The 21,792-nt window shown below is 36.2% G+C and overlaps 5 protein-coding genes across 10 annotated transcripts; 2 read left to right on the forward strand and 3 right to left on the reverse strand.

Moving 5' to 3' along the window:
* Window positions 1-131: 131 nt before the first annotated feature.
* Window positions 132-1,277, forward strand: LOC118262540 (28S ribosomal protein S14, mitochondrial). The gene is made up of 3 exons (XM_035573995.2): window positions 132-308; window positions 429-652; window positions 1,102-1,277. Exons 1-3 carry the CDS (start codon window positions 243-245, stop codon window positions 1,202-1,204), a joined length of 393 nt encoding a protein of 130 aa, XP_035429888.2. The 5' UTR covers window positions 132-242; the 3' UTR covers window positions 1,205-1,277.
* Window positions 1,278-1,825: 548 nt separating this feature from the next.
* LOC118262991 (60S acidic ribosomal protein P1) lies at window positions 1,826-3,141 on the reverse strand. The gene is made up of 3 exons (XM_035574716.2): window positions 2,948-3,141; window positions 2,483-2,732; window positions 1,826-1,935 (listed from the first exon to the last, which is right to left on the reverse strand). Exons 1-3 carry the CDS (start codon window positions 3,017-3,019, stop codon window positions 1,922-1,924), a joined length of 336 nt encoding a protein of 111 aa, XP_035430609.1. The 5' UTR covers window positions 3,020-3,141; the 3' UTR covers window positions 1,826-1,921.
* A 702-nt stretch (window positions 3,142-3,843) lies between these two features.
* On the reverse strand, window positions 3,844-6,522 carry LOC118262268 (small G protein signaling modulator 3 homolog). The gene has a single exon (XM_035573467.2). It carries the CDS (start codon window positions 6,376-6,378, stop codon window positions 3,988-3,990), a length of 2,391 nt encoding a protein of 796 aa, XP_035429360.2. The 5' UTR covers window positions 6,379-6,522; the 3' UTR covers window positions 3,844-3,987.
* A 525-nt stretch (window positions 6,523-7,047) lies between these two features.
* LOC118262267 (PHD finger protein 20) lies at window positions 7,048-18,215 on the forward strand. Of its 6 annotated transcripts, none has more exons than XM_035573460.2 (19): window positions 7,048-7,233; window positions 7,855-8,087; window positions 8,517-8,864; window positions 9,001-9,142; window positions 10,027-10,307; window positions 10,566-10,970; window positions 11,213-11,490; window positions 11,575-11,619; window positions 11,698-12,258; window positions 12,432-12,526; window positions 12,722-13,025; window positions 13,128-13,236; window positions 13,313-14,137; window positions 14,439-14,590; window positions 14,908-15,119; window positions 15,472-15,681; window positions 16,173-16,303; window positions 16,659-16,808; window positions 17,086-18,215. In XM_035573460.2, exons 2-19 carry the CDS (start codon window positions 7,856-7,858, stop codon window positions 17,211-17,213), a joined length of 4,608 nt encoding a protein of 1,535 aa, XP_035429353.2. In that variant the 5' UTR covers window positions 7,048-7,233; window position 7,855; the 3' UTR covers window positions 17,214-18,215. The 6 variants fall into 6 exon arrangements, with proteins under 6 accessions (XP_035429353.2, XP_035429355.2, XP_035429356.2 ...); XM_035573462.2 differs by having other exon boundaries at window positions 11,578-11,619; XM_035573463.2 differs by having other exon boundaries at window positions 11,216-11,490.
* A 521-nt stretch (window positions 18,216-18,736) lies between these two features.
* Window positions 18,737-20,755, reverse strand: LOC118263013 (proteasome subunit beta type-6). The gene is made up of 4 exons (XM_050697771.1): window positions 20,589-20,755; window positions 20,120-20,389; window positions 19,440-19,574; window positions 18,737-19,070 (listed from the first exon to the last, which is right to left on the reverse strand). Exons 2-4 carry the CDS (start codon window positions 20,382-20,384, stop codon window positions 18,793-18,795), a joined length of 678 nt encoding a protein of 225 aa, XP_050553728.1. The 5' UTR covers window positions 20,385-20,389; window positions 20,589-20,755; the 3' UTR covers window positions 18,737-18,792.
* Window positions 20,756-21,792: the final 1,037 nt, after the last annotated feature.

Here is a 21,792-nt window from a genome sequence, read left to right on the forward strand (position 1 = left end):
TCAGATAAAGACTCAAAATAGAGATTTATAAATCAATAATAAATACTAAGATTTATTCGATATTTATCCATGTTAAGTATTTATCTGCCGATAGACGATCATTTACATCAATGATTGACTACCTATTATGCTCTATGGTCTAATGTCAAAACTCATAACCTCAATTCAAAATAATATCGAAATATTTTTTCTGAAAATATACAATTAAAAGTATTATAAACAAAGACAAACTGGTTTAAAACATGAACCTTAATATATCTGGAGTTACAAAATATGTTTGGAAAACTCAAAATGTCGCTGGATTCGGGGTAAGTTGTACATTTCTTTACTTTGCAAAATGTTGAATAACATTTTATTAATTACTACTCTGACTCTCTGTTATGTATAAAAATGTATAACTAGAATGTTATTATTTATTGACTTCACAGTTCCAACAAGTGCGTAACAAGTGGTCTAATTGGCTTATGATCCGAGACGTGAAAAGGCGCCGTATGAGTGCTGAAAACTATCTAGAAAGGACTCGAATCAATGCGATGAGGAAAAATGACATCTTACCCGTGGAAATCAGAGAGCTGGCTGATAAAGACATAAACAAGTTCGAAATGAATGCCATCCCACTCAGAATTAACGACAGATGTGTTATCACTTCAAGGTACAGTTTAAAGAATATTTTTATCACTCAAAATCAAAATGAAATAACAGAACTCATTTAGGATAAAAACTTGTAAAATTTAGGTGTTCAATTTGTGAACTTTTGCTAATTGCCTCCAAGAGCTAAAAGGTATGATATATATAATTATAAATAAATAAGAACTATAAGCATCCTAAATGTTACAGTATACTGGCTGCATTGGGTATGGTGAAATTATTATCATAAGTTCACATTGGAAGGGTAAAAATGTATGAAAAACTCTTTGCACATTTGGCAATATTCTTACAACTCCATTCAAAGGTTGTCTGTTAGCGATCAGCCTTGTGCTGCGATAAGACAGTATAGTACAGTATCCTATGTGATTTTATTATGTGGACAGTCTTATATTAGGGGTACAGAGACAAAATAACAACAAACTAATTATTGATTTATGCTGTTTCTTTTTTCAGACCTCGCGGTATTGTGAGGGAATGGAGAATGAGTCGTATTGTATGGAGACACCTGGCAGACTACAACAAACTCTCCGGAGTACAGAGAGCTATGTGGGGATAAATTATTATAATATAGTGTGTAATTAGATAATGATTATGTCTATTGTAGAATAAAATAAATTGTTATTGCTTTACCTGTTATTTTCATTTTTTGAATACAATATTCTCCTGTTACAAGACCTATAAGTGTGTTTACAAACATTCACTTCACTTACCTAAGAATGAGATGTGAATTGAAGCTGTGACTATGTAGCCAGTTTTCCAACCATAGTCTACGCATGTAAATACTGTTTTGATCAGTGACCAACCTTTACTTGAAAATTGCACTTAATATTATCTGATGTCTAGGTCAAGCATGTTTACTTGAATCTAGGATATTTTGATTCCAAAAAAGAGGAGGTTCTTAATTTGGCCTGCAAGTTGGTTAGTTTATGATACTTGTAGCCACAAGCTATTTTATAATGGAGAATAATCACTTATACTGTTCAAAGCACCATTTTACTTTAAAAAAGGGAACTGCCTACTATTTTCTTTACTACTTCTATTTTTTAAGTTATATCCCTACAACCTTCTAAATCTGAAAACCGGATCACAATCGGTTCAGCAAAACGCGAGATAATCGCGCACAAACATACATTCTGGCAGGGTTGTATATTAAATTCACATAAAAACAAAATTTCAGTTTAAAAAAACTTTATTATAAAGTCATTTTTGTCTTACAACTAAATAAGCTTGATAAAGCTTAAAATGGAATATTCCAGCTCCAACACAAAGCTTTTTAGTCGAAGAGACCTGAAACAAGAGACATTGAAATTAGTTGATGTCCTTTAAAAATGTAACATCTACATTTTTAAAGATTTTTCTCAGTGGTAAAGTTTATCAATCATTAGATTCTGAAGCTAATACATGCAAACATCATTGGAATTGGTAATACAAGAATTAGTAATGATTGCCAGGTGTTTATGATTATTATTATACTCCTGGCATCAGCACCATATTTCACTTCAAAGGTGACTAACGTAGAGGTGTACTACAATGCATACACATTTGCCTTAGTATAGTACATATCAATATCAGATATTAGTACAAATCCATGTAACAATTAATACCAAAAACTAACAAGGTATCTGATCTAATTTAATACATGAATTTATTTAATCTTATTCTTGTAAGATACTGTCTTAGATGTTATTAATTAATGGCTCTGATAATGTACACAATAGTTCTAATTTCAACAACATGGCTTTTTTTCCGAGTAGTAGGGTTAGCAGTCGTGTAGGCACTGTATGTACACCATATTCAATAATATCACGAAAATAGTTTTAAAATATATGCTTACCGAAGCCCATGTCGTCGTCGGACTCCTCAGGTTCTTCCTCCTTCTTCTTCTCCTCCTTAGCCTCAGCAGCGGGTGCTGCGGCGGCAGCGGCGGGCGCAGCGCCGGCAGCCGGGGCAGCTCCCACGCCGGATCCGATGTTGGTGATCAGGTCGCGCACGTTGATGCCTTCCAGCGCCTTCGCGAACAGACCAGGCCAGTAGGGCTCTACATCAACGTTGGCCGCCTTCAGGATGGTGGAGATCTTCTCACCCTACAAAACACAACATCAACAAATAAGATTCGCGCCATGACAATTACAACACGGGGCTGTAAAATATTAGGACACATGTATGTAATATCACTTATAGGACCGTTTCAGGTCATTTTACTCATTGTTTTTATAGAAACAGACACGATGAAAATGGATAATCTCATGAGTAGAACATAACCTAAAACGAAATTTATGAAAAACACAATAATACTTACAGTTACGGCAACGTCATCATCAACGAGGATGAGAGCGGAGTAAACGCAAGCTAATTCAGCCTTTGATGCCATTTTTAATTATAAGACGTGCAAGTCGCCAACAGGCCTTAGCTCTCAGAGAACAAGCACGTTTGACTTCTCGAATTGAAGAGAAACAAAGAGGCTAGAACCTGTCAAAGCATTCGTATCTGTCAAACTCGTCTGTGATCAAAAGTCTATCTGTTTGGCATCTCTTTTTAACCAGTACGAAAGAAAGAGCGCGAGAATTATATTATGCTCAAAATGTGCATTGTTGTACCTGGAACGTTTCAAATAGTGTTACAATTGCCAAAAAATACGAGAAATATTAGTACAGATAATCGATTTGATGGAATCCATACACGGTACAATAAGAATGAGGGGTAATGGGTAAAAAGAGACAAACAGTTACACTGTTAGAAGAGCTTTTTCTTAATATTAGGGCAGTGCAATGAAGTATTCATTTAGAATATGCCCTGTATTTATATTTGGCTTGAGTTTACGTTTTTTCGATTATACTTCGTCGGTGACAAGAACGAAGGTCTTGGTTTCGATTCCCAGGGTGGTCCATGTTTTTCGGAACGAGTAGCGGGTTCGATTTCCGTTCGAAGTAACTCTTTGTGTGATCCACAAATTGTTGTTTCGGGTCTGGGTTCGGTGTGACCTTGTATGTTTTTAAACGCATCCACGACATAGGAGAATATCCTACGGGCTTTACATTTATTTTTGTGCTCATTTTTGGCAAACAGAATGTGTATGGTGAACTCTGTCATTCCCACAAATGACCTTGTATGTTTTTAAACGCATCCACGACATAGGAGAATATCCTACGGGCTTTACATTTATTTTTGTGCTCATTTTTGAAAATTAAAACTATAAAATTATAGGCATAAATTTTATTTAGCTTATAAGCAAATTGTAAATTGATATAATATAATAGACAAACAGTGCACAGGTACATATATTTCTATTTACAGATAGCATTGATAATTGTTAAGGATAAAATTTATTAATAAAATAATTTACAAGTCCCACGAAAATAAGTGATGTTTTACAAGCATATCTCGCACTCCTTCTTTTAAGGGTTGATTTTGCGTATCTTTCTTTAAGGGTAGCTCCCAATCTGGATTTAAATTAAATCCAAATTGTGAAAGGATTCGTAATTCACATTTAATTTGTACCCATCCTGGCGAATTAATAAATGACCAGGGATGGTACCATTTTTGGACAACATCTACACAGGAGCATAATACTTCAAGCCACAAATGTAAAGCTTCTTCATTTAGGCCCATACAAATCAATGTGCGTAATTTAACGTCCATTTGAGCATGTGCATTGTCATGTGACAAGTTAATGGCTTGGACACATCTGTACAGTAACTCTTCTGGCGTAAGTACCTTGCCATCTTCATCCAAACGATATGTTTTACACAATACCAGTCGACTATAAACTGAATTAAAGTCTTTTTCAACTTCTCGAGAAGATGCTTCTTCTATAAAAAGCCAAGGATGACATGGCCCATCCAAGAAACTAGGCCGTTTTATTCCATGCAGAAGAACCCTTTTGAAAGCTGGAGCTAATACTCCTCTGACTAGATGTGCAGCTTTTTCTGTTACAGAGTCATCTCCAGCTCTGCTGTATTTTACGCCTTTCTCATCTAAAAGCTTCACAAATCGGGCTGGGAACCAACCTCGAAGGCCATTTAGCTCACCAATCCAACAATGTTCATCTCTTGAGCTAATCACCTCAATGACATCATTTTTACGAAATCCTAATTCATCTCCATCTCTTCTTTCAAAGTCTAACAGTGCTTTTGCTCGTCTCCTTTTGCTTCTTGAGACATTGACATACCTTTCCCTGTCAGCTGCATGACTTTGCATTGTGTAATCTGCTGTCAGTTGGACTTCAGAAGCTAGTTGTGGTTCTAGAGCTAGAAAATGTCGTGCAACTTGCAAAATAGCCTCTCTGAGATCAACTAATATTTCTGTCTGTTTGACATTTTTGGAAACTGCATCCTCATTGTTACTATCTTCTCCAAATAGTATTGTTTGTATCACTGACTTACTTTTCTTTATTTGGCGTCTTTGTAGCTGTTGCTTTGGCAAATTAGGTACAGCACTAGGATTGCCTACCAAAGCACCCTGATCTGCCATAAGGTATGCTAGATGTCTCCTTCTGTGAGTATCAATCAATGTTGGGCTTAGAGTATCTCCACAAACTTCATCAATGGTTTTAATAAGAACATCAACATCATCAATTTCACCAGGAATGTCAGACAGTGCATTAAAAATTTGTGCAGAATTAGATATTTCAGTAAAACGGTTTTCTTTAATTTTCAACATGGCCAAGGTGATCTTGAATAGGACCAAAGAACCATCCAAGAAGAAGAGATCCCAAATCCTTAGTAATATTTTCATATGCACAACATTGGCATACAGGGTCAAAAACCAATGCATTGTTATTAAAGAGAGTTCAATGTCATGGGCATTTAAAACCTGGTCTATGCCAGGCAAATATGTTGAAATAAGACTTCTTAATACTTTTTGGTCAGCTTGTATTCCTATCAATGTGGATGAGTAATATGATGCTGGCAGTAAATCTTCCACTGTAGTACACATTATCCAAAATGCATCTTCTTCTTCCATTAAAAGTAATAATGAGGCTGCAATCATTCCAGTTCCCTGGCAGTAACCAATGTCAGGATATAGCCACGCTAGAGCCCTCAGTATTCTACGTAATCTTGGCACACCTGTACTGGTTGGGTGTGAGAAGCAAACATTATTAGGTAATATTTGCACCAAATCCTTTTCTATTTGTTTACTAGTTACCAGTCCATCATCACTAGATGCTCGTACAATTTCATGGTATGTTATTTCAGTTGAAGCTCTTTTTTTATTAGCACCACACAAATGCATCCAAACCTGAGGGCGAAGTGAATGGGGTACACCATCTTTTACCATTTTCTGCAATTTGTCCGTTTTCTCAAGCTTCCCTTCACCTTCAGAAAAGTTTATTTCTTTGCTGTAAAATTCCCATTGTAGACGGTGTTGGTCATCTTCAACAAAAGCATCTGCTAGTAATTTGTTCGAACTCTGTTCTGGTCCATCTTCTTCTTCAACACAAAACCCAAACTCGTCAAATCTGTAATCCGGGAGACCACCACCGTGACCTTCAGATTCTGGTTGTGCTAATTTAGCCATTATGTCTTGGGGTACCATACTAGGTGTCAATGCTGAAAATGGGCCGCCCGGCGCTGGAAGTAGTTCGTCAGCGATGTTTAGTCCTCGTATGGCATCAATCATGTCCTCAGGATCATCATCAGCTAATGCAGCACTTATTTTACGTTCATGGTCTTCACGGCCCACGTAACCAACATGATCGCGAGAACTAAACAAGGATTTTGCTAGATCCATTTTATTTTAAGTAAGATTTCGCGTTTGATCAAGTATTTATTCTATTTCTAGGCTTTCCCTTTACAAAACAATTTCACGTACACTCATTCTTGTATAGTAAACGTCAACATAAATAAAGGTCAAACGTCAATAAGCACTGATTCCACAGCAAAGATAAGAGTAGAACATTGTAAACCTTTGCTAACATCTGCAATTTTATTGGCGTCCTTGTCATACTCAAACGTTTCGTATATGCTGTCGCTGTCGTTTCGCACGTTGATGCTACGTCAATAACATTTTTGGCCGCAAAAGTAATTTGGCTTTTCGGTGTTGGCAGCTATTGATTTTTATTTCCGTAGCTCATTACCCTAATTTATCTCACAGACAAATGTAGATAATATTTTTATTATAATTTTAGCAATAGTTAATAATCTTAAGTAACTCAATACAACTAAATAATGATAAAGTTAAGTGATATGTGTTATTCATCAGTTCGTGATTTGTGAAGAAGAAAATTCGTTTTATAAAAAAATTAACAACGTTTATTAGTATCAGACAGCAGCTTTGTACAAAATAATAGGTCTAATTTGATATTTTTTATCTTTATTATTTTGTATAAAACAACGATCATTTAATTCAAAGTTTATAGACAAAGACCAACATACTCTATGGCTATGGTTATGGCAGTCTGTGGAAGAGTCTTTACCACTGTCATGGCGTAATGCGTAATGAATGTCAGTTTGTGTATTGTATTTTGGTTATAATAATTTGAGCGAGTTTTGTTATTTCAATATATACTACTTTAGGATTTAACAAGCACACGTTGCTTGGGACAAACCTTACGGCATTAATACCGTGATAAATTGTGGCTAACAGGTTTGTATACATCAATTTCTTACTACTAAAAATCTAATAATATAATTTGTTTACTAAATGAAACTGGATTATAATAAGAAAATAGATTAAGTACAGAGAGAAACATCGTTTGTTAACATTTCACCATATAAGCTGCTTACACCATATCAAATATATATCGTATGATTATTATTTCTGGTAAAATAGAATCATTTATATGGTTTCAGTATTTGCTAGGAACAAATGGGACGCCAAATACACTGAACTAACCTGCCTAAATAAAGGGCTAGTGTCCATTGGGTTAATTTCGCACTGTGATAATATAATACTTATGTTCTAAACATGTAAATAGACATTTAAAAGAGTAATTACTTTTGGTTCAAATAAAAACCACTAACATTGATTACAAACTGGTTGTACATAATGAGACTTGTTCCATTAAGGATGTAACTAAATATTTGTTAATTTAAGAATGTACCCTTAACCCTTCATGTGCTGGAACACAGATCCACATGAGACACAATGTGTTTTCTAAATACTAGCATAAGAGAGGTTTTGTGTAATGGACAGATTTGTTTAGTAGTTTCTCTTTACTAATTGTCTTCACAATTAAACACTAATTACATAGTATATTAACATTAGGATGGCTGTAAAAAAATGTTGCATTGACAACTGTAACTCATGTTCTACAAGAAAGGAGGATAAAGGTGTAACATATCACAAGTTCCCAAAAAACGATAATTTACGTGACATTTGGGTTGCGGTCACACATTACAAACACACTGGCACAGAGTTGCCGCACTTTGTGTGCTCACGGCATTTCTGTAAAAATGATTTTCAAAGTTACAAGGACTCTAAATACAAATTGAAAACAGGTATTTAGTAGAATGTCCTTATTGCTTGATGGTTTCTTATTTATATCAATGTTTTAGTTTGTTTCTATTCTTTTTTTTTACGTAGACATGTAGATTTGTATTGTATTGAATGTTATTTGTAGATTTTGGTTGCTAGAGCACTGTAGGAGCTGTGTCTCAACTTTTCACTTTTATTTCATCATATTTGCTAATCAAATAATCTTGCTAAACATTTGAATGTAAAACTTATTTTTAGTTTAGAAACTATGCTTCTTATTTGATTGATACTTTTTGGTTTTCTGTCATATTTATTGTCATTGCTGTCATTAGACGAAAACTGTATGAAATGTTGAAGTATTTAAGGATTGTTACTGTATTCTTCTGTATTATTACTGCATGGTGCCAACATTACACAAATAAATCAGACATTGATGGTATAGTTGATTCCAGACGCAGTCCCTTCAATATTTCCATGGGATTCCGATACTGACGAAGAAATGGAAGACATAAGCGCACCAGTTGAAGGTTTCAGTGCGGACTGTGAAGTTGAGAATGTTGATGCGATTAAGAAGTTTATAGAAGCACAAGAGAAGGAATTGCAGGAACAGAAACTTGCTGACTTTAATATCAGTGAGAAAAGTAATGACACAACTGATAGTACTGTTCCATGTCATAGTGAGACTGTGTGCGAGCCTGGCGCTGTGATGGGCATGATACACAGCGAGTCTGAGACTGATATAGACATATCTAAGAAAAAAGATGTTGCATGTAAACAGTTATTAAGTCCAGTAGACAAAGGTAGGGGATTTAAATAAGATATCATCAAAGAAAAAAATAAACAATTTAATGTTTACTTCATTTACTGCATTTGTAATGGTTTTCTAATAGGAAATTATGTAATTTCGGCCTAAAAAATGTATTCTCTTGTTTACAGGTAACAACAGTACTATGGCCCTCTCAATAGGATCAAAAGTCGAAGCAAAGGATTTTGAAGAGAAATGGCATACTGCAGAAATTATAGAAGTTGACTATGAAGAGATGGAAGTACTCATACATTATGAAATTGATAGGAAAAAGTAAGTTTGTTTGCGTTATTTATGACGTTGATCTCTGTTCTCCAAATTTTTCCTCATACAAGTAGTGCATGTGTCCCAAAATACGTTTTGAGTTTGTCTTACTATCTATTAACGAATTAGAACGACATTTCTCATATTTAGGAACATGAAATTAAAATCTCCACAATCTTTAAAAAAATTTGTAAGCCAAACAAAATTTTACCACGTAATAGTCGGAACCACTTCCCATTTATTCTGTTCATTGGTATATTTTGCACCTCACGCCAAAACATTGAAAAAAAAAACAAAACGGAATAAATTTTTTTTTTCTTGTAAAAGATTACTGGCTGGAATGCCAAAATTAAAAAGATGACAGCAATTTAAAAAATAAAACAGTTCTATTAATCCATGGTTGCGTAATGAACGTTTTTTCGTGAAATTAACGTAATTAATTTATAAGTAATTTAAAAAATGTCTTTTACTTATAATACGCGTAATAAAGCATTGCGTGAAGGACGCAGGTATTTATAAAAACTTTATTATTTATTTACTTTTGGAACATTTTCTGGTGTTTTCTGAGAAATCGTCTTTCTTAATTTGAATAAAAGAAATTGAGTCGACATGGCTTCCTACACATTACATTTGAAATACGCGGGTTATTATTGAATGATTTTGGTTTACAATTTCGTGTCTATTTTTAATACCTTTGCGTAATTTGCTTTTCCCAATTATTAAAAATGATAACTAGGTATATTTAAAAAAAAACCAACACCAAATTGCAACGTCGAATATGAATTCCGCGGTTAATGGAGGTTGTTCAAATAATAGGAATATGAGACAACCACAACCCGAAATATGGTACTGCCTAGTCTACTTACGTATTATTATATAATAATTTATTACAGACACGACGAATGGATAAGCGTGAGCAGTCCTCGTCTAAGGCCTGTCAATGAGGCCTCAGGTACCAGTAGCGGCACAAGTTCAACAGTCACAGTCAAACCTGGGCCCAGTTCAGAAGAGAGTCTCACAGACACACTGCCCATATCTTCTCTGAAAGAAGAATCGAAAGAAATAAAGACAGAAGAGAAGATTAAACTGTCTTACGAGGTTGGGGAGCGATGTCTTGCGAGATGGCGGGATAATAGACGCTTCGTTGCTACTATTCTGAAAGATCTGGGGGATGGTGAGTTTTTTAAAGTTATTTATAGGTTGTATCTCGGTATCATATGATAAAGTAAGATGAATTTTAAATGTGGATGAAAGGAAGAGGAATGCCCGATTGTGCTGTGTGAGGTGTGAGGCATGAAAATAATTTTGGAGATGTAATTTCATTGGATGAGAGAATATAAAAAAACATACTGACTCTATAAGTAACTATGGAAAAGGCCAAAAGTTTACTCATATTTCTTATTTGTATTTATTTTTATTATTTTTTTAACAGGCAATTACGAAATAGTTTTCGACGACGGTTGCAACTGGACGTGTAATACGTCTCGGTTGCATAAGCTGCGGTCGAAACAGGGAAGTGGTACACCATCGACCTCCCTTTCGTATGGGCCGGGGCCATCAAACGCGAACATACAGACTGCCTTCCACACACACCTTTTTGACCCCACACGGGACTATCTAGGCTCAAAAAGCGAACGTCGCGAAATGAAACGCAAATTAAATATAAAAGAAATATTTAATATAGGACAGAAAAAGTCTCGGAAACAGAAGGGTCCGGATGAAAAACCTCATAAAACTGTGGAAAGGAAACCGCGGATTTTGAAAAAGAGGCGGGAAAGGCCCGTCAAGTTGAAGCTTGAGAGTGAAATTAAAACGGAACCTATAACCGAAGTGCCAGGTTAGTATTATTAGTTTTTGTTCATAATGTGAGAACTTTAGCGTAGAATTGCATCTTTTATTCCACAAAGAGGGTAAGTAGAGATGTTAGATACTAAATATAAGTATGTCAATATCTAAACATAAACATAATTCCCATAATAAAGATTTTTTGGAAAAATACTTATCTCACTTGTAAAAACTATGGTATATATCCCAAAGCTCTTGAATGGCAGTTGTACTTAAGACTGACACAATTTGCAGCAGTAGATGCAGTAGCTTCAATCATTGGTACTGTAAGTAAAGAAGACACAGCAAATATAGAAGTTAAAGAAGAAGAAAAGCTAACCGAAGTAACACCAGACCCGGTACAAGAGGAGAGTAAGAAAGTAGAAGAAGTACAACCGCAACCAGAGCCTTTTGATGATAAAAAGATGGAGACTGAAACAGAAGGCCTGAACTCCACTGAAGAATCCATTAAACAGAATGACAATGAAGATGATCTCATACAGTTAGAAGATTTGAAAGGCGAACTAGACCCAGTAAGTGGAATTCTTAATACTTTTGATTGACTAAATATGTTCCTTCATAATCATAAAATTCATATGAAAATGTTTGTTTCCAAGCAGCCTGGAAATACAGTTGTGGAAGTGAGTGATAGTAATAAACCGGTACATAATTTCTACTATGTTTTAATCAAGCATTGTTTCTGTGTTGATAGGAATTTATAATAATGATTTAATTCACAGGTTTTAGATGAAGAAGTGAAACTAGAAAAGTTTGAGAAACAAGACGATGTGAGACACGAGGAAGTTATAGACAGAATCAAAGAAGTTATAAACAAATTGGAAGATGGTTTGAGTCAAATTGAAAAGGTTAACTCACCGAAAGTAGAAGTAGAATTGAAAGAAGAAATATTTTCTCCTGAAGTAAAACCTGCAGAAGTTAAAGAAGAGAGTGACAAGATAACAGGAGAACAAACAGAGAAAGATAAGAAGAAACTAGGAAAGGTTAAGAAAGGAAAGAAGTTGAGATTGTTGCGGGAGAAGAAAGTCAATAAAAACGTGGAGAATGTGAAACATGAATTAGAAAAGGTGAAATTACAGATGTCTGAAATGCGGAAAGAGATATTGAGGCCAGACTTTACACAAATAACACCGGAGCCCACAATGCCTGAAACTCTGTTGCCTAATGAATGGTGTTGCCGATGGGTCAATGGCCAACCTTTAGGTACAGTCAGTGAGATAGAGTGTGAGGTTAAACAACAGGAGCCTGGTAGCAAGCCGCCTCTACCCAGGAGAAGTGTACAGGTACATATTTTAACGACATTCTCTCTACTTTTTTGTGTGTAACTTTCTGCGACCAATATTTCATCAAATTCAGCAATCTAGGAGCATATTATAATCAGAGTCTACAATATAACTATAGTTGGCATTGGAAGAACAAGTTTTCATAAAATTATTAACGTTTATTTATTTTGTAGGTTGAAGACAAGAGATTACCTGAAGGTTGGACGAAACACATGGTTCGTAGGAGCTTCGGGAATTCTGCGGGCAAGTGGGACGTAGTGTTAGTCAGGTAATATTTCTATGTAAGGTTGAGAGGGAGGATGTATTACTCGTATAACCAGATGTATAACTTATAAGTATGATAAAAATACTAGATAAATATGTATTTTTGAATCATAGCGTAGTATGTATGGGAAAAATTACAGAGTTTATATTCATTATCTTAATTTAGTCTCGTAAATACTAATACCTCTTTTCCCACTAGCCCCGACAACCGGCGGTTCCACACGAAGAACGAGATGCGAACGTATTTAGAGAATAATCCGTCGCTAGTAACCGAAGGATATGAACACGTGTTAACGGATTTTGGCGTGCACCTAAAGTTGGCGCGGCGTATGGGGTGGATCACTCACACCGCGGAGGGAGTGCCCTCTGCAGCGCCACTCCCCGCCGGCACTCTCAGCTGTACCTCCCCGCTATACAAACGGAAGAAACTCTCCCTTAAGAAGAAGAGAGATGGCAAAGAAAAGAGACCCAAAATTACCATCAAAATGAAGGTGCCAAAGGATGTAAGTGTTGATTGGTTTTGTAGATAAATTTTGATGTTAGCTTTTATTTGTACATTAAGTTATGAAGATTTCGACTTTAATCCCTATTTTGTTTTTGTATAGCTCCCACCATCAGAGGATCCTGTCTCTTCTTCAAGTTTATTAAGCGCCAATGATAACTCTCCAGCGCCAGAACCTGCCGTAGAGGTTCCTCCTTTGGAAGACGGATATGGTATGTTGCTACATGCTTCACATATGAGTAAATTTTTATATCATAACAGAATATTAATGCTTAATTATACTTTCAGTGTACGTCGGCTCATTGAAAGTCCAAATCATCGAGAATCTCCTCCGATGTCCAGCTGAAGGTTGCTACAAAAACTTCCGAAACAACACTCTAATACAAATGCATATCAAACACTATCATAGAGAACTACGGAAGATGTTGGGCGACACACCGAAAGTTCTAGACCTCGCGTACGCAAGGACCAAGCAGCCCATTGAGTTAGAGAGCCCTAGAGTTACCAACGACAAGGTCATCAAAGTGAAGATACCGAGACCTCCGAAACGGGAGGAACCTAAACAGGAAGTGAAAGAAGTTAAACCTGAATTGCAAGTGGATACAACACCAGTTCCTCCAGTCAAGGAGCCTGAGTTGCCAATACCAAGGAGTCAGGACTCGCCCAAACTTCGCCAGGCTTTGAGCAACAAGCCAGTGAAGAGACCGCGGGTGTTACTGCCCGTTAGAAGACCTGATCCAGAGCCAGTATTGCCCGAACCAGTGAACGAGGACGTAGATGTGGAGAACACTGAGAACATCGAGCCTGTCATGGAGATCCCGCCTTTGGACATGGCACTGGACTTTGAGAGTGCGATATCTACGCACACAGTCACCAAACCTATCATTGAGAAGAAGAGAAAGTCTGAGAAGAAACGTAAGACCTTTGCTATGGCCGCTAAAAGGCCTGCAAGTGAGGAAGAAGATTGGTTGGGAGCTAATTCTGACTTTGACACGCGGTCAAGCTTCCCGCGGTCTGGAACGCCCGACTCTAAAGCCGACCTCAAGGTCGCGCCGGTGTCTTCCGAGTCTAATGAAGAGAATAAAGACTCTAATATGTATATGTATACTGAGAGTAAGTACTTATTTACAAAAAACGCTAATTTAGGTCTAGATTGTGCTATGATTCATTTTAGTTCCCAAAAATATCGTTGGTTTCTGCAACCACCTTCTAGCGCTCAGATAAATTCGCATAAGTCAAGAAATATCATAAACTTTTTGGACAAGATTTTTGCTTGTAGTGTGCTCTTTAAAATAGTTTTGCGATATCAACTTAATGAAGATTAAACTTAGTGCAGTACATTGATGTTTTTTTTGCATTGGTCTGAAACCTGTATGCTTGTATTGTTAAAATAATTATGTATGTCCTGGTTCAGACGGCGAGCGCATAAAGATAGTGCACATGAAGCGCGAGGAGATAATCAACTGCCACTGCGGGTTCCGCGAGGAGGACGGGCTCATGGTGCAGTGCGAGCTCTGTCTCTGCTGGCAGCACGCGCTCTGCCACAACATACAGAGGGAGTGCGATGTGAGTTTATTTCTACTGCTTATACTCCTATATTTTAATAGTTGGTTAGTTTGTCACGTAATTGCTTTATATGAACTTATTTGAACGCATAATTTTACGCTCAAAAGTACTTTGCCGTTATTCTCTATTCACATAAAAATTTCAAAAAGCCCAGTTTTATTAAACCATACACAGAAAAAATTATAATAACTTCCTACATGCAGTAGTTTCAGTTACGTTTTGCTCTCTGACAGTTTCTCGCTTATAAGAGAAAGTCCAGAGGTATTTTTATATATGTATTGAAAAAAATCTAATATCTAATGTATTTTACATTACAGGTTCCCGAAAAATACACATGCAGCATATGCCTAAACCCCCGCCGCGGGCGTAGATCCCAGCGCTTCCTCCACGACCAGGATCGCATGTACGAAGGTTTACTGCCGGGCGGGAAGCCGTGTGAGACGTTACGCCGCTCTCACGAACTCGCCGGCAATCTACTGCGCATCGAGGATGCATTACATGCGCTCAGAGTCAAGTACTATGTTGCTACGTAAGTGTTGATTGTTGCTGTTTTTTGTACATAGTTTATAATGTAGCTCAGATATTATTTATTTTTTTATAATAAACTTGCATAGTTTACTTAATGTCCAAATTTAAGTACTTAGTACGAGTTTACAGTACGTTTAAAATAATCGAAGCAGAGTGCGTTCGGCGTTGTGATTGGTTAGTTTATTCGCGCTGGCCAATGATTGATGATACTCAGAATTTTTACGTATGAGTTTTTCTTCTCGATATAGTCAAATAGGAAATACCACTATTTGTTTTTAACAATGCTAATTTATAGCCCGTTAACTAAATAAAATATAACAGACTTTAATAAAACATAATTTTTAATTCCACAGCAAGAAAGACCATCCAAAGTTATACCTATGGGCCAAGGATTGGGAGCAGCTTGAGATTCAGAACACGCAGGAGAAGCTGAACTCTGACTATTCAGACCTGAACATTATGATCAATATGGACAAGGAGAACAAACCTATTAAGCCGGAAGACGTGAAGGATATACAACTGGACCTCAAGACGCCGCCTTCTGAAGAACAGGATCAGGAAAGGTAAGTGATCCAAATATTGGTGATAAACACATTACTGTCCTTTACGTGATGCTGTCGGGTATTAAAATATGGAGAAACTTATTTGTTGTTCAGTTTTGTTAGTATGAATAATCTTCTCTATATATAAAAATCAATTACTGTTTGTTAGTCTCGCTAAAACTCGAGAATGGCTGGACCGATTTGGCAAATTTTGGTCTTGAATTATTGGTCCAGGGAAGGTTTAAAAAAGTGAGAAAATAATTATTGAACGAAGCTTGCCGGGTCAGCTAGTTAAATATATTAATGGATAATAAGTCTATATTAATTAATTGTTTAACCGCTTACTCACGTAGCTGTTCGATATGGTAACTCGTTATCGTTGTGTCCTTAATAATCGTTACAGTCCTATCAAAATAAATATTAAAACAGGTCTGTTAGTTTTTAGTTTAAATGTCGAATGTAACAGAAAAACACATTTTCATAACTTATATATTTTCTTCTTGCACTTACAGGTATTCACATAAGGATGCACAGCTGGGCGCTCAGTCGTTGCTGAGTGGGTTACTGTCGAGTCCGGGCGATGCTTCACTGGACTTGCCCATCAGCACATCTGAGTTGGAACGGCTCGCTATATCTGTTCAAGGTGAGCTTATATATTACCTACTTAAGTTATGATACCTGTAATTACACATACCTCAGTTTTTACTGATCTAGGGTCTACTAGTGAATATTGGGATTGAAACGCCAATTTGTTATGAGCTGCTATTAGTCCGTTTATCGCAGTAGTATTTATTTTCGGTCAGATTGAATACTAACTGAAGTGTACAGATACCAATTACATGCTCTATTCCAGCTAACACCTATTTATTTTTCAACCAATTATATTGAAAATCTAAATCGTTATCTATAAAAATGTTTATATGTGTTATAGTTTGGAATCAAGCCAATGTTTATACTTGTAAATTGTAATGTAACCTCAATATATTACATTTTCACAGAGCAAGAAGCCCAACGCGCCATGATAGTAGCCCCTCAGCCCGAGCCTCCCATAGAGAACGCGACCTGTCGTCGCCAGCTACTGAAACACTTACAACGCTGCCAGGCACTTATAGACGCCAGGCTAGACTCCATCGAGGCGCAGGTTGCAGGTAAATTATTTAAATAATATTAACCAAGTAATAAAAAAGTCATTGATAGCCCCATTTGTCTGTTAAATATATAATATTTAGACAGTGGTACATTGTAAAAAAAAATGTTGCTCGTCGTCCTGGGGCCTGGGGCAGACGCGGTGTAAAGTAAAGAATTTATTGACTGTACAACAGTTTTCTATTTAATAGATTTGCTACTTGGTATTGGTAGTTAATTTACAAAGCTATTTATTAGATTTGTCTCTTAAACACTTTGTAACTTATTTCCAATTCCCAGAACTAGAATCTCAAGACCCGTCATTCGAGGACGACGAGACAGCCGAGTACTTCCCGCGCACCAAGCAGACGGTGCAGATGCTGATGAGAGATCTCGAGACCATGGAGGAGTTGGGAGTCATCACGTAGAATTATACATCACAAGCAATTAATGAAAGGAAGTGTAGTAATAAGCATTACAATATGAATTTATTACACACAGTTGTCTTATAAGGTTTAGGTCGCAGTACGGTATTTTCCCAAAGGAGTTTACCTCGATATATCTTTTGAAATGCCATTTGCCATTACCATGATCATTGGTTATAAACGGCTAAAGCATCTGCAATTTTATCCCTAAGTCCTAACTAAGTTCAATACATTGTTCACGGTTTTAAAATTAGTCGCGGATAAATACCGCAAGTACCTATTCGTGTTGTTGTTTAATTAATTCAGTAATCAAGACAATCAACTAATATTGAAAACCGCTACAGTATAACCGTAGTGCGGCCTAGACCTTAATTTTGGACAAAAGCAAGCAAGCAAGTAGTGCCTTGTTTAAAATGAACTATAAGTTATACCACCGACTTTTACACACACATACTTATTCAGTAAGTATACTGATGACTATAATGATATTTTGTTCCATAAGTAAACTTTCACGATGAGGCAAACAATATTGGAAGTTAGGAAGTAAATGAAATGTTGACAAACCATATTTTAGGGTTTATGTAAATTAAAAAAGCTTTAATGTATATCTTAGGTAAGCTAGCTAATTGCTGTAAACTATGTAAGCTTATATATTTGGTAATAGTTGTGCCCGCGGCTTTGCCCACGCGAGAATATATATTTACGTAACAATTTTAGGGATTTCTCACCTTACATAATTTGGTCCAGCCATTCCCAAGTTTTAGTGAGAACAGAAATTGATGTATTATTTTGTATAAAAACTATTGTCTGTAAATAAATTACTGCGAAGAAATTGCCATAAATATATCTGTTCTAAGTGTTATTACAAATACTAAGTCATAAATGAAAATGTTTTCAGAAAGTCTATATGCCTGTTGATATAAATATAATATGTAGGTAATATTATAATATCTAATGATGTTGTATGTGATGATACCAAAATAGAAATAAAGGACTGCACAAATAGCATTTCTTTTATTTTTAACTACTTGTCAGATAATAAAGTGGAACGCGTTCAGGGCCGCGCCTGTTATAATAAGTTAGTTTAATTTCGCTCGCATAGGAGCCAGTTTCAGTTTAGTGAAAGTTTATAGTGTACATCACTTTTGAGATCTATCATTTACAAAATGTTGGCCTATTCAGGCCATTGTCATTAACACTATACATCACCAATCAGCAAAAAGATCTAAAGTAAATAACGAAAGACAGGACCTCTAGATTTTGAGATATTGGAAGATTTTCATGTGATGTAGGGACAACAATAATTTTAGATCATAAGGAAAAATATGAATCTCAAAATGTAAGCTGGATTAACTTCTTGTCTGTTGGTATGTAGGTATATGAGAAACAAGAGCAAACACATCGTGTCTCGCTCGCGTAGATCTGCTTTCCGACAAACAACGGGTTGAGGGGGTTCTCTGTTCTCTTACCAAGGAGTGCAGTGCAGCGTGAGATAACATACATTATTATGTATAAAAAACCACATACTTGTTTCCAAAAGTTTTATTACTTACAAAATAAAAGTACAAAGAGCAAATGCAAATTAACCCTCATAGAATTTCGGTAGCTGGTCGCCTAGGATGACGGAGCGCTCCACACCAGCTTCAGTGATGACTCCGAGCCTCACAACACCTCCTGATGAGCCATCACGCAGGATAGCAAGGGTGAGGGTGTTGGTGACAAACTTGATAGCTTCCTCCTTAGTCATGTTCGGCTTGAAGTTAGCGTCTACGTAACCATAGACGTAGGTAGAACCGGACCCGCCGATGGAAACTTGTTGGCGCTGCACCATACCACCGATGGGGACAGAGTAGATTTGGCCTGAAAAGGCAGAAAAGTTGTTTAGTCAAATAAAGGTCTGAAAGAACAGCTGAGAACGATATTTTTTATGGAGTTTAGGGTAAACATTAGCAGCCGAAAAATCAAAAACCTAGCTCTTATTTACATTATATTACTTTTCCAGGAAAAAGCTTTTCATATGATACTTTTTGTCCCAGTATTTCTATGAGATTTATATAAGGCATCTTAAACTGCACACAAGAAGGCAGGCTATTCTTTCTTTCACACATTTCCTAATTAGTTCTGGATCTAAATCAGATTAGGTAAAAAATCAGTATTTTACTCTACTATTCTACTCTTACGAGTGTCAGGGCAGATAGCAAGTAATTACAAAATAAGTGAATGAAGTACCTCCATTCTTCTTATCCCAGCCAGCAACCAGGATACCAGCGACCAGGGAGTCACGGTAGTTGTAGCAGAGCTCACGGAATATAGCAGCGGCCGTGTGGACTAGGGGAGGCTCACCCAGCTCCATCTTGTGGAAATCTGAAAACAAACACAGTTACATAATTACTCTTTATTACTATTAAACACTCGAGGCAGGTACTTTAAACTAGGTAAATGAGACACAATAGACAGTAATATAATGTCCTGCATAGATCTATGTTTTAGCTAACCAAAGGTTGTTAAAGGGAGAACTTGCATAAATGTAGATTATGATGACATTCAATGATTTATTAGCAATAGGCTATCTGTACCATTTGGTACGAGTAATTTCGTTTATTTGAACTGGCCGATCAGAGTGCCAAGTGTGCTATTACTTTAATGAGTTTAAATGTGAAGGAAACTATGTATGGGTACTGAAGATACCTAATGTAGACTACAAGCTTATTCCAAGCTACAGTATGCATAATGACTATACTCTTCTAGAGAATGGATTGCTTGACTTCCTCGGTTTACTTCTACCCATTCAAGATTAATAAAAAATTTCTAACTCTAATGTTTGTTTCTACTCAATAAGTTTAATATTAAGTTTCAAATGCCTGTTTCATCTAATAGGAATAAAGAACTTTAAAAAAAGGTTCACTCACTCAAATGATAAGTAACAATATCGGCAATGGCTTGGGTATCAGCCGCCGACCCAGATCTGCAGCAGTAGATATGGTCAGTAATCCTGGTGAGTTTGTCAGTCACTCTGTTGGCAATGTAGGCGCCGGTCGTGGTGCGAGAGTCGGCGCCAATGACCACTCCACCGTTGAACTCACACGCCATGATAGACGTTCCTGTGCTGTGCGGCGCATTCATCCATTCAGGAATGCAAGGATCGTTATACGCGTTCACTACTGATGCCGCCATTTTTACTGGAATAAACAGAAATAGGGTATTTAATAAACGTCTATAATGGAATAGTGCATAAAGTAGCAATAATCAGAACACCGAAGACAGCATTTTCAATTGTTTGTTGTAGCGTCATTGCAACATTTATGTCATGTTATAGTCTATAATAACAGAAAATATGAATAAAGCACTTAGGAAAGACGGTCGGTAGTTGATACTTACATGAATTTACACTAAAAACTTAACAATTATTTAGCTAAAACAATTTATGAAAGTCACGGTTTGATGCGGTGAATACCAATTTCTTTTGTCACTGTCAAATTGGAACGTCATCGAAACTATCAACTCATGCCCCGTAATCCGTAACAAGCAGTATTGTAACTGTTGACTAGGAAATATTTAATTGTTTTGTTTTATTTACGGTATGTATTTATGTAAATAAATTAAAAATATTTATTTAACAATATGTTAATTTGTAACAAAATGTTAATTCCTTTAATATGTTGATTAGAATATACGGTTGTAGTAGCATTCAAACCAATCAACAATCTAACGCGTAACGGAACGTAGTGTCAACTACGTTCCTTTAAACGTAATCTTCTTTAGTGTGAGCATTCAAAAAGGTGGATTATTTTCGCGTAACGGAACGTAACTATAACGTTTCTCTATACGCATATATTAACTGATTTAATGTTTTTTAGAATAAGCATATATTTTTTTTAAGTTATGCGTAATGAATAATATTCACGTATTATTTTTTTAATATTATTTATAGGTGCACTCTATTAATTTAGAAGGGGAGTCACGTTCACTTTTATTTATTAAGTTTAATGGGACAGAGGTCAATTGGCGCTGCTCTATGGACGGTTAGAAGTTACAAGTGCGTTGCCGGCTCTTTTAGAATTTCGAAGTCGAAGATTTGAGGACTTAGCGTTTGTATTTGAGGATTGGTTCTTTCTTTTGTAAGTCCTACAATGTTCAATGATCAAAGTTTCTTATTATTGCTATTTTCATAATGATATGTACTCATAAAATGTATGTTAATTACTAATTCACTCAAGGACAATTTGGTAATTGCACCACTGATATCAGGTATATCTTTTCAATGAGGTCTAATTTTATTAGTGCACCTGTGTTTGCACACTCATTTTTGGGCTATAAATAACCATTTAACAGCTTTAAGGCAACAGAACGTAGTTTTGTGTCACCTTTTTATCTAACTGGCCGACGCGCGACGTGAAGGAAGTTCAGTTTCGAATCTTAAAAATCAGTAAAAAGTTAAATATTTTGTAAAATGCCAAAGTGAGGTGTGATAAAAAAAACATAAACTCTAAGTTGATATTATCTATTCTATAATAAATTTAATTAATGTATTTTCTGGGTGAGTATTATCACACTAGGTATTTATCTATATTTATTTGATCTG

Source organism: Spodoptera frugiperda, chromosome 12 (genome assembly GCF_023101765.2).
Source record: "Spodoptera frugiperda isolate SF20-4 chromosome 12, AGI-APGP_CSIRO_Sfru_2.0, whole genome shotgun sequence".
Taxonomy (NCBI): Eukaryota; Metazoa; Arthropoda; class Insecta; order Lepidoptera; family Noctuidae; genus Spodoptera; species Spodoptera frugiperda.